Below are 13,047 nucleotides of genomic sequence, written 5' to 3' on the forward strand. Positions count from 1 at the left end.
CCGCGGGAGGGCATTCCAAGCATCCACTACTCTCTCCGTGAAAAAATACTTCCCCACATTTTTCTTGAGTCTGCCCCCCTTCAATCTCATTTCATATCATCTCGTTCTACCGCCTTCGCATCTCCGGATAAGGTTCGTTTGTGGATTAATACCTTTCAAATATCTGAACGTCTGTATCATATCACCCCTGTTTCTCCTTTTCTACATTCTTGGAGACTTATTTTGCCCCCAAACAATTGTTATTGACCCATTATATATAATTTATTTCTAACATCTGTCAGGTTGGAAAAAATAAAAAGGCTTCACAAAGAGAACAAAAAAAACATTATTTAATTTTTTTTAATGCCCCTGAAAGGACAGAGTAGACACTGTTCATACAGTCTGAAAGGACTTTGCTCAGGTAATTACATATAGTAACACATTAAATGATGTCAGATAAAGACCAGTCTGCTCAGTAAAGCGAACAGGTCTATAAGCATCACTCTGTGCAGGCTACTGACCCATGCCTTTGTTTAGGGTTGCAAATAGCACTCCACACAGGTTACCCCCATAACTTTGTTTAGGGTTATAACAATTGCTCGATTGTTTAGGGTTATGACAATTGTGTCCAGAATTTGAGCTGTTTCCTTATTTGCATCTGATTTACACAGCAGACAACCAAGAGATTTTGGGTTGTCTACAGAACCTAGAGGGGCGAAAGAGGACTTTGATAGCCTTCAAGGGGGCCAGGATTGGAATCTTGATATTTCCTGGATGATATAGAAACCCGGGGAGGGGAAATTCTGGGGTCTTGGACTCACTCAGAGGCAAAAGAGGGACACTAAGCAGGACCTGACAGCAAAGGAGCCCTTTTAGGAGTTGAGAGGTCTTTTAAGCGTGGATGGACCCTTTTTGCTAAGGATTACCATGAACTAACATTTCCTGGCTGGATCGCACACAGTGGACGGATCGCAGAGAACATTGGTATTGGAAACTTGGCCTACACCCTTGGGTAGCCAGCAATTTTCAAACTTGGCCTACACTCTCGAGTAGGTGGCTATCAGAGTCTTGGCCTACACCCTTGGGTAGGCGGTGATTGGGTATTGGAGACTCAGCCTACACCCTCAGGTAGGAGGCAACTGGCTATTGGAGACTTGGCCTTTGGCCTACACCCTCGGGTAGGCAGCAATGCTCACACTATCTGTAACTTCTTTATTTGCTTGCCTACCTCTTTACTCAATCAAGCAGCATCAAATACAACCTACTCATGTTAAATTGCTTTACAAAACTTGGCATTCTGATCGTGTTGTACCTCTTCTTTACACTCAACATTGGCTGCCTGTTAGTTTTAGGATTCAGTATTAGATCCTCTTTCTTTCTTACAAGGCTTACCACATGGGTCGGCTGGATTACTTATCCTCTTTGCCTCAATCATTATACACCCATCTCATGTGCTTCATTTTGTGAATATCAAATATTGTACCCACCATTTTCGAACATTTTTTGGATTTTGTGATATGTTTTTTTTTTTGTCATACCGCTCCTCTCTATGGAATTTATTATCAACACAACTTTGACTGGTATACTCAGAGGAAATTCAAAGCTGTACTTTATTTTATAGAGCTTTTTCTTGACTTTATTTTCAGCTTACATGCCTTGCCGCACTGTCTCTCACACAGGCATTCCCTACTCCCTTTTACCTTCAGCTAAATGCATAACATGTTGTTTTATTTTCACTTTTCCATCCCTATTGTTTCTCTTTCAGTCAATAATGTTTACTGTTGTATCTATTGTGTATCAGCTTTCACCTAGTTCAAACTGTAAACCACTATAAATGGTAATGAATGTCAGTATACCAAATGACAAAAACAAACAAATAAAATGAATGATATGAAGCCCGAAGCGTTTGTGTGCCAGTACAAGGAAGAAGCCAGGGAGCCATGTCTGGACATCCTGAATTGCCTGAAAGAGGTAGGAGGTAATTCTCCTACCAAAATGATCTAACCTTTAAAACAACTCTTGTTGCAAAGAAGGGATCATTGTCTCATCATGTCAGCCAACTTCTAGGGACTACTACTAGCTTAAAAATGAAAATCAATAGCAAGAGTAGTGTATTGTGCTGCAAGAGGTTAAGATGGAAGAGTGTGGAAAGACAAATAGCAGACAAAGACAGATGGTCACAAGCAGGAAGCGTGAAGCTCTCAACCATCCCAACAGGAGGTATAACCTTTGTTTTCTTAATTTACCTATGACTCAGTCTGTTATATCACAAAGTATGCTTAGGAGGTATTTTGTGGATGTTTTCAGAATATCTCCTCTATGTGAGGGCCTACTATTTAACTCCTAGAAGAACTATAAAGGCAGAGGGTGAAGGGGAAGGTGGGAATATTTTGACTGTCCACAGGCAAAATTGACTAACAGAAAAAATGTAGCCACATAAAGACCATATGCTCTATCCAGTCTGCCCATCCATGCTATCTAATCTATCACTCACTTAGAGATCTTATGTTCTTGTCCCAAGCTCTCTTGAATTCAGACACAACATTGACTCCATCACTTCTACCGGGAGGCTGTTCCCTGAAATTTGAGAATCTGGGGGAGTCTGATGCCTCTGCACATTAGTAGTTACATTTGGTCTAGTTTGGTACTAAAATTTTATTTCTGCTAAAAAAAGATGTTTCTTTTCTCAAGAAAAACTATAGTTATTTCCAGACATATGTAGAATTACACACACACAAAGACAAAAGGAGGTTTTTTAAAGAGGCAGAGCTTTGGGCATAAGCTTTATCCTGAAGCATCCTTTAAAGGTGTGTTTTTAAGTTTCATAATGACTACTACATGTATTTTTTGAACATGAGCAGTTAAAGTCTTTTTTTCAAGTTAAGACTAATGAATAACGTCACTCAAGTAGGCCCAAGCTAATAAAGTGAATTTACTTACTTACAGCATGTATTCGCTGAGGACAACAGGCCAATTATTCTCACATGTGGGTGACATCATCCACGGAGCTCCACGGACATCATCCACGGTGTGGAAACACTGCTTAGCATACTCTCCCTTTAAGGCAGCGCTTCCACTTAGCATGTGCAAGTGCCCTCCTGTCTGACTTGCAAGCGCGGGACCAGCAGTAGTATAATATAGCTAAAAACTAAATTCAACTCCTACTGGAGGTGGGAGGGTATGTGAGAATACCTGCTACAGGTAAGTAACTGCTTTTTTTTTTTTTTTTTAGGACAAGCAGGCCATATAATTCTCACAAGTGGGAATCCCTAGCTACCAGGCTCACCAAAAACAACATTAGGACAACAGGGACCCACAAAGGCGAGGCCAAGAAAGTCAATTAACCTGAAGCTATATACACACTGGTTGTGAGGGTGCAGCGTGGAACAGAAGAAAAACGGGCCTAGGAGGGTGGAGTTGGATTCTAGACCTTAAATTCTGCTGAAATGTCTGACCAAACTGGCTGTTGCATTGAGTGTTCTGATTAGGCAGCAATGGAATGTGAATGTGTGGACTGAAGACCACATTGCAACCTTGCAAATCTCTTCAATGATCTCAAGTGGCCTACCAACGCACCCATGGCTCTGACATTATGAGCCATGACATGGCCCTCCAGAGTCAGCCCAGAATAGGCACAAGTGAAAGAGATTTAGTCTGCCAGCCAATTGGAAAGAGTGCATTTATACTCCAAATTGTTACCCCCATCCTATTGGGATCAAAAGAAACAAAAAGCTGAGTGGACTGTCTATAGGGCTTAGTCCAGTCCAGGAAGAAGGCCAAGGCTTGCTTGCAGTCCAAGATGTGCAGTGTGCCTTAGCCAGGGTGGTCATGTGGTCTAGGGAAATATGTTGGCAGGACGACTGACTAGTTAGGATGGAATTCCAAGACCACCTTAGGATGGAACTTAAGGTGAGTGCAGAAAACTACTCTGTTATGATGAAACTTTGTGTAAGGTGGATCCGCCACCATGGCCTGAAGCTTATCGACTCTGCAAGATGAAGTAACTGCCATCAAAAACAAGATCTTCCAGGTCAAGTACTTCAGAAGACAGGAATTGAGTGGCTCAAAAGAAGCTTTCATCAGCTGGGTAAGTATGACACTGAGGTCCTAAGACAGAGATTTGACAGGGGACTTCAACAGCAAACCTCCCATGAATCAAACTAGAGGTTGTCCAGAAATGGGCTTACCCTGTACACGGTGATGGTAAGCACAAACTGCACTGAGGTGAACCCTTACAAAGTTGGTTTTGAGACCAGACTCAGAGAGGTGTAGAAGGTATTCAAGAAGGTTCTGTGTAGGGCAAAAAAAAAAAAAAAGATAATCTAGAGCCTTGCCCTCACACCAAACCTCCTCCACCTGAAAGTATAACATCTCTTAGCAGAAATCTTTCCTGGAAGTCAGTAAGACCTTGGAAACACCTCTGGGAGATTCAAGGAAGCAAATTCAACTTCCAGGCCATGAGGGCCAGAGACTACAGGTTGTGATTAGGGTTGGAACACAGTCCAATCTCCATAGTTCTTCGGAGCACAACCCCAGAAAAAGCGGGAACCAGATCTGCCTGGGTCAATATGGGTGATCAGGATCATGATTCCCCAGTCTTGCATGAGTTTCAGCAAAGTCTTCCCCATGAGAGGAATGGAAGGATATGCATACAGAAAACCTGTTCCCCAGTGAAGAAGAAAGGCATCCAACGCTATCCTGTCATGTGATCAGAGCTTGGAGCAGTACCGAGAGACCTTGTGATTGTAATAAAATTTAATAATAAATCAAAAGTACTTGGTATAATTTTAGATTTTAAGCTATGTTATGAACACCAGATTAATGCTTTGTTAAGGAAATTCTTTTTTCATCTATGGAAATTGAGAGCATCCTTAAGCCCTGGTGGATTTCAAACAATAGCACAGGCAATTTTGCTTCCATTATTGATTATAATTCTTTATGTTGTGGCATAAATAAGCAACAAATGCGGCAACTCCAATTTCTACAGAATACAGCTGCAAGATTAATCGTTGGATCAGGCAGGTTTTACAAAGTTAGCCCCCTCTTAAATAACTTACATTGGCTAAGATTAGAACCCCAAATTCCAGTTTAAATAGCCTGTCTGGTCTATAAATATGTTTATGGTGAATTCAGTTATGGTAGAAAACTTGCTTATATTCCGAAGTCATAGAGGGCATTTAAGGAGCTCTAAAAATCTGTCTTGATAGCCCTTCTGTGAAAACATGCGATTGAAGTCTGTTTGGGAACATTCTTTTGCCTTCCAAGGCACAAAAATATAGATTAGTCTACCTATAATAGTTCACTTAACTACTCCTTACAGTTCTTTTCAAAAGGTCTTCGTTTCTTAATGTTATGTTTTACAAAAATGACAATCTTAATTTAGAAAATCAATCTAATTATTGATTTTAATTTAATCCTATCTAGTTGGGATATCTATTTGCTCTGTAATACGCTTTCAATAGCAAGTTAAAAGAGGAATAGAAATTGCAGAATAGATAGAACAGAGATGTGATTCTGTGAATTTAGACTCTGTATCCTAGGTTGTTTTCATTATATTTTCTTTTTACTATTATTGGTTCTGGTGTATTGCTTTCCTCTCTTGGATTTCTCCTTATTTTCTTATTGTGATGAGTCACTGTTTATTGTCTTACAGCCTGTATTTCCCTTTTAAGTGTGCTTGAGAATGCAAAAAGAAAATAAAAATTTCTAAAACGTGCATATTTATCTCATGCATATTCACTGTGGATATTTTGAAAAAAGGAACAGACTGTGAAGATCAACAGAACAAGTTCAACTGTTTTCCCTTATTTCTCATCCTTCCACAGATAATTCTGCTAGCCTGTAGACCTATTTCACTCACACAGAGGGCACAAAACCCTACAGGGTACTCACCATTTGGATTAAACAGCCTGCAGCACTTTAAAGATGTTTCATAGCCAACCACCAATTCTTCTATGATCACCACCTAGTATTGCCAGAACAAACAAATGGTTACTGTAAGTACTTTACAGCAACAGACATCTTGGCAGAGACAGTGTTCCTTTCACTGAGAAGCAGCACAAATTACATAATAGCTTGGTTAAAGGAGCAAGCGTGAAGGAATTGTGATATGGCACATATCAGACTGACTCTAAATAGAGGCCTATGACACTTAATAGTTCCTCAAACAGATGGCTGTCCTGCCTCATCCTTTTCTTCTAGATGTACAAGAACTACAGTAACAGCTCCATTCCAAAACAACTGGCTTCCAATATAGTAAACACTCATTTACAACTGCCATGAGTGCTGTAAGAGAAAACAAGTCTACACAGAATAAACACTTTTCTATTTCCTTCTGCACCTAATTAAAGAGGACAACTTTCAAAATCACTTAACACATTTAAGCTGGCCTCTCTCTCTGCCTGGCTAAAACACACATACTGTAGAAACTTGCTCACTTTAAGTGGTGTTAAAAAGATATTCCCAGGAGCATGCTCAGGGTAGTAAAATAGCGGTATTTACTGAATGTTACTTTAATGTTGTAAATTTTTTTATTTTTGTTACATTTGTACTCCGCGCTTTCCCACTCATGGCAGGTTCAATGCGGCTTACATATTATATACAGGTACTTATTTGTACCTGGGGCAATGGAGGGTTAAGTGACTTACCCAGAGTCACAAGGAGCTGCCTGTGCCTGCAGTGGGAATCGAACCCAGTTCCCCATGACCACAAGTCCACCACACTAACCACTAGGCCACTCCTCCACTCCTTGGAAATGTACTGTTGTGAGTGTGGTTATTAAGAAATGCAAAAGTACATGTGTCTGGTAGAAGCAGCCAAAAAAGCAAACAAGATGCTAGAAATTATTTGGAAAGGGATGGTAAATAAGATGAGAACACTATAATGCCTCTGTTATCACTCTATGGTGCAACCGCATCTTGAGTATTGGGTTCAGTTCTGCTCACTGTTATCTCAAAAAAAGATATAGCAGAAATAGAAAAGGTTCAAAGGGCAATGGAATCCCTCCCACATAAGGAAAGGTTAAAGAGGTTAGGACTCTTCAGTTTGAAAAAGAGACAGCTGAGGGGGGATATGATTGAGGTCTACAAAATCCTGAGTGGTATAGAACGAGTAGGAGTGAATTGATTTTTTTACTCTTTCACAAAGTACAAAGACTAGGGGGACACTCAATGAAGTTACATGGAAATACTTTTAAAATAAATAGGAAATATGTTTTCACTCAGTGAATAGTTAAGCTCTGGAACTCATTGCAAGAGGATGTGGTTAACAGCAGTTAGTGTATCTCGGTTTAAATGTTTGTACAAGTTCCTGAAACAGACATGGGGACGCCATTGCTTACCCTGGGATTGGTAGCATAGAATGTTGCTTCTATTCTTATGTTTGTCAGAACCTCCAACTGGCAGGTACACATGATAAATTTGGGTGTCTATGGCTATAATCTCAAAATCTCCTCCAACATTCTCTTCCCATGCACACACAGTACCTGGTGGCTGACTGAATATCCTCTGAACAGTCTCTGGATAACCCACACTGGGAAAAAAATCACCAATGGAGGTTGGTAGGGATTAGTATAAATATACCACTAGGCTCTCCCTGAAAACAATAATGTATATAGTCAATAAAAACAAAGTCAGATGATGGGGAAAAAAAACTCTCTCGACTTGCTCATAGTTATTACTGTCCCTTGGACTTCTTTGTAATGTGCTGTCACTTCTGCTCTCCTGCACGAGTCTGTCTCCTGTAGCTGTATTTTGCACCTTCTCAAGTGCCTCTCAAACACTAGAAACTCCAGGCAGCCACTTGATCTCCTCTTTTTCAGATAATGCTTGACCAATATAAGGCCTGAGATATGCTCTCTCCTTGTTCCTTTTCCTGCTGTCACGCCCCCATGTCAAAGTCCCCTCTTCCTTCTCTGTGGGACAAAATCGTCTCTCCAATTCACCACATGCATGACATATCTCTGTACCAGCCAAGCAGGATGCACCCAGGACTTGGGACCCACCTCTTGTGAAATCAGGTCACCAGCATGTACTTCCACCGCTTATGGGTTCTTAACTTTCTCTGAGTTGGATGTGGAATTAGCTTCAGATTTACACTCCTCTCTTTAGGATGGGACCCTCCATGATGATTCTCTTTCTCCTTCTCAGGGTTCAAATGTGGCTCAAACTTAAACCCCCTCTTTCCTCCACACTCCTCTTCTATGGGAAAAAGGCCCCAATTCTGGCCCTTCCCTTCGCCTCTTGATCTCAGAGTTAGAAGTCCAAGGTCTGGATAGGCCCCAAGGCAGGAAAACCCAACACACCTTCCAGTGAATCATTAGCTGGACTATCCTTGTGGTATGGAAGAAAGAGCCCGGACTTATAAATTCTTTCCACTTGCTAAGGGGCATCTACTACTGGAGCTTCCACTCAAAAGATCAGACTTTCATTACTTGGCATTATTCTGGAGCAGGAATCCAGAATGTTCCTCCTGTTACTGCATTGAAGACAGAGAGTGGTACTTTCACTGCACATAATTTGTAGCTAAGTTTCATGGCAGTCTCTCTTTGAAAATTAGCTAGAAGTATGTGTAGTGAAAGTACCCCTATACTTGTAACAACAAAGGCTATTTGAAAATTGTGTCCCAAAATATAGTCTATGCCTGGTGTAAAATTGGAATCAATCCACACCACTAATAATTTATATGTATGTACTAGAAAAGACCACTGGAAATATGAAAAAATTGGTGCTTATGTCAAGGTGCCTTCTAATGTGACACCATTTACACAGAATAGCATTTCATCCACAAGGGGATTTTGTTTCTAGCTGGCCATGGATTTATTTAGTTGTAGATCATTTTTCAAGGGCACAGTTAATATTCACTTGAGTATTGTGTTCAGTTTTGAAGGTCGTATCTTGCTAAAGATGTAAGAAGACTGGAAGCTGTGTAAAGCAAAGCTACAAAAATGGTATGGGATTTGTGTTGTAAACCGTATGAGGAAAGACCCGCCGACTTGAACATGTATACCTTGGAGGAAAGGGAAAACAGGGGTGCCATGATACAGACGTTCAAATATTTGAAAGGTATTAATCCGCAAACAAACCTTTACCGGAGATAGGAAGGCAGCAGAACTAGAGGACATGAATTGAGGTTGAAGGGTGACAGATTCAGGAGTAATGTCAGAAAGTATTTTTTCAAGGAAAAGGTGGTGGATACATGGAATACCCTGCCGCAGGAAGTGGTGGAGATGAAAACGGTAATGGAATTCAAACATGTGTGGGATAGGGGGAAACAAGATGGCAATTTTCTTTTTTCTTATCGAAATGCCTCATACTAAGCGTAAAGGAATCCTGAGGGTAGTGCCTCCACCTACCTCATCTTCCTCACCAGCTCAACCGTCGCTAGAGCGCTACTTTCCCGGTACTTCCAAGTTGCCTAGGGGACAGGATCCCACTGCGGGGGGGGGGGGGGGGGAGAGGGGAATCGGAGAAGCAGACTCCCCGCCGGGAGAGGAAGTCTCCCTGTCTCCATCCTCTGTGAAGATGCCTCCGTGTCCGGCATCGAGAGCGACCCTGGTGGGAAACCCCGTTGAATCTGATGATGTGTTGGCAGGGGCGTCCGGTGAGGACCCAGGCAAGCGATTGACGATGCGTGGAGCTGAGGGAAGTTTGACTCCCTCAGCATTGAGCTTGGAGGTGAACCTACTAACGCTGAAGGTGATGTTAGACCAGATTACTACAACTCTACAGAAGACGTCAGGTGATGTGCTTAATTTAAATTCTAAGTTTGAAGATTTAAAAAATACTGTAGATTCTGTTAAAAGTGAATTAACAACTCAAGTGCAATCTCTACAAAAAGAGGTGGAAGCGTTAAATGTGTTTAAAGAAGTGGCTATTAAAGACACTATGGACATTAGACGTAAAATTGAGCAAGTTGAGAACTTTAATCGGCGCCTTAATTTACAATTTTTGAATTTTCCAATTAATGTGGGGGTAACCTTGATGAATCCTTTTCGCAGATATTTGTCAGAAATTTTGAATATTCCTACTGAGGCAACCCCCCCGGTAAATAGATTTACTTTATTCCTAAATCCAGAGGAGGTATACAACCTCTTGAAAAAGACATTCCTGATCTACAAAATATTTCTGATATATTAGAACACTCCTCGGATATTATAACGAACAGAGCTACAATGATTGTTTCCATGGTGTTTGAACAAGACTATAATACTATTCTAAGACTGTACTTTAGAAATTTTAAAACTTTATTTTGTGGTTCTAAAGTATGGATATATCCTGACGTCAGCAAATCAACCCAGCAAAACAGAAAGACGTTTCTTGCTTTAAAACAAAAGACTTTAGATATAGGTGCCTCTTTTTTTCTTGCATACCCTTGTAAGTGTGTAGTTAAATTAGGTCAAACTAAATATACTTTCTTTTCACCGGAACAACTTAAAGCGTTCGTAAATTCGAAACAGATTAAATAATGTATAACTTGGAGTTAAAGCAGCTATGCCTTTAACTTGATTATATGTTTGTATAACTTCTCTGACTCTTTTCCCCTCTCATTTAAGTTTAAGGTCTAAGAAAGGTTTTGTATTACAATGTTAGTGTAATTATACTCTAAATTTTAGAGAATATTCTCTTTATTTTCTTATATTAATTCATGAACTATATGAGTATTTGGAGTTATATAATACCCAATTCTACCTGTATTTCTGTACAAGGGGATCCTTGATTATTGTAAATTAAAATTATAAATAAAGAATTAAAAAAACGTGTGGGATAAACACAAAGGAATCCTGTTTAGAAGGAATGAATTCATGGAATCTTAGTGGAGATTGGGTGGCAACACCAGTAATTGGGAAGCAAAACCAGTACTGGTCAGACTTCTACGGTCTATGCCCTGATTGTGACTGAATAGATATGGATGGGCTAGAGTGTAAATTTTAAGGGGCTTCGACGTTAGCTTCAGAACTTTTAGTACAAGAACAGTGCTGGGCAGACTTCTACAGTCTGTGACCTGAGAATGGCAGGGACAAATCAAACTCGGGTAAATATAAAGTATCACATACCATGTAAAATGAATTTATCTTTTGGGCAGACTGGATGGACCACACAGGTCTTTAACTACCATCACTTACTATGTTACTATGTATTCCCTTTTGACTTTTCAGCAAAACAAGGATTAATCTAAAATATGAAAGAAGATAAATAAGGCAAACCAAAGAGAAATTAGCTTTTACCTGACAATTTTCTTTCCTTTATATCCACCTGTTGGTTGATGGGCACTGCTGTCCCACAGGTTCTGGAATAGTGAGAAGAACTAGAGAACTGAAAACTGAGCCAAAACATCTCTCTCTCTCGGCATCCAGTCCAGCTCCTCAGTATTTACTTAGACAAGCAGTAAGGAGAAACTCAGAATAAACACAACAACCTTAAACAACTCACGAACCTACTGGAGTGGAGGAGTGGTCTAGTGGTTAGGGTGGTAGACTTTGGTCCTGGGGAACTGAGGAACTGAGTTCGATTCCCACTTCAGGCACAGGCAGCTCCTTGTGACTCTGGGCAAGTCACTTAACCCTCCACTGCCCCATGTAAGTCGCATTGAGCCTGCCATGAGTTGGAAAGCGCGGGGTACAAATGTAACAAAAAAAAACACTAACTAGATAAGCAAACATGTGTGGACCTCTCCCATCTCTATACAACTTGTAGAGAACAAGAGATATGCAGGAAGCACCATACAAGGCGACAGTTGTCATTTGATCTATTACTTTGCACCAACTAAACATCTCAGAAACTTTGCGCAGTTCTCTGGAATAATGGAAAGAAAATTCAGGTAAGACCTAATTTTTCTTTCCATTATGTAGGGAACCTGTATGTTCAAAAGCAATCCCTAGAGTAGGTGAGATCCCAGTGCTGCTTCCCTGAGGACCGAAGCCCCCAAAACTGGCTTCCGAGCGTGCCACAACGTCCACCCTGTAGTGTCTGGCTAAGGTACGCAGCATCGACCATGCCTTGCAAATATCCACCAGAGACAGTAAGGTAGCCTCTGCCCAGGATGTCGCTGTACACCTCATAAAATAAGCCCACAAGACCTGAGGAGCCTGCTTCCCTGCAAGTAAATAAGCTGACACAATAATCTTCAGCCATCTAGCAATTGTGAGCTTGGAAGCTATAAGGCCAAGCCTCAGCTTACCAAAAAGCAGTCTGTCTGTGTTTGCAAAACTTATTCGCGACTTCCAGATATCTAACTCTACAAACATCAAGAAGCTTCAAGGAAGAATACTGAGCCTCTTCATCCTTTCTGCGAAAGGACAGAAGCTCTACAGATTGGTTGAAATGAAATGCTGATACCACTTTTGGAAGAAACCACGTGCGGGGAGACCCCCGCCTCCAGCAAGTGAAGAAACGTATTCCAACAAGAGAGCCTGAAGCTCTGAAACCTTATGTGCCAACGCATCAATCATCAGGAACGCTGTCTTTAGCATAAAATCTTTCAAGGAATCCTTCTGGAGTGGCTCAAAAGGCGGCTTCTGAAGAGCCCAAGGGACTAAATTAAGGTGCCACTCTGGACACAACGTAGAAAGGGAGGCAGCAAGTGGCCTACTCCCCACAAAAACTGAATGATAACTGAGTAAGCTGCAAGAGATCTTCTGTAGTCAGCCACTGCAACAGACCAAAGTCGCAACCTGCAACCCGAACTTTTAGAGAACCCAACGCCAATCCTTTATGAAGACCAGTCTGGAAAAATAGTAGGATGTGCGTGATCTGAGCAGAGAAAGGAGACAGTCCAAGCTCAGCATACCAGCCCTCGAACATCCTCCACATCCTCACATACGTCATGGATGTAGAGAGCATGTCTGAGCCTAAAGCAAGTTAGCAATGACGAAACCAGAATAACCTTTTCATCTCAACTGAGCCCTTTCAATGGTCAAGCCATAAAACCAAAGGGGCAAGGATCCTCCTTTACCTTGTTTCAGTAGGCCGTGTATCTATGGAAGACAGAGAGGACCTCCATGTAGCAGTCGAATCAGGTCGCAAACCACGGCCTCTGTGGCCAACCCAGGGCTATAAGAATTATTTGACC

The 13,047-nt window shown here is 41.1% G+C and overlaps 1 protein-coding gene across 1 annotated transcript in view; it reads right to left on the reverse strand.

Moving 5' to 3' along the window:
• Nucleotides 1-13,047, reverse strand: part of NAA15 (N(alpha)-acetyltransferase 15, NatA auxiliary subunit) — a 227,765-nt gene that overhangs the window by 75,683 nt on the left and 139,035 nt on the right. The window contains exon 10 of the mRNA XM_030191710.1: nucleotides 5,872-5,944. Coding sequence (XP_030047570.1) covers nucleotides 5,872-5,944 — 73 coding nt within the window. The remainder of the gene's footprint in view (nucleotides 1-5,871; nucleotides 5,945-13,047) is intronic.

This window comes from Microcaecilia unicolor, chromosome 2 (genome assembly GCF_901765095.1).
Source record: "Microcaecilia unicolor chromosome 2, aMicUni1.1, whole genome shotgun sequence".
In the NCBI taxonomy this organism is placed as follows: Eukaryota; Metazoa; Chordata; class Amphibia; order Gymnophiona; family Siphonopidae; genus Microcaecilia; species Microcaecilia unicolor.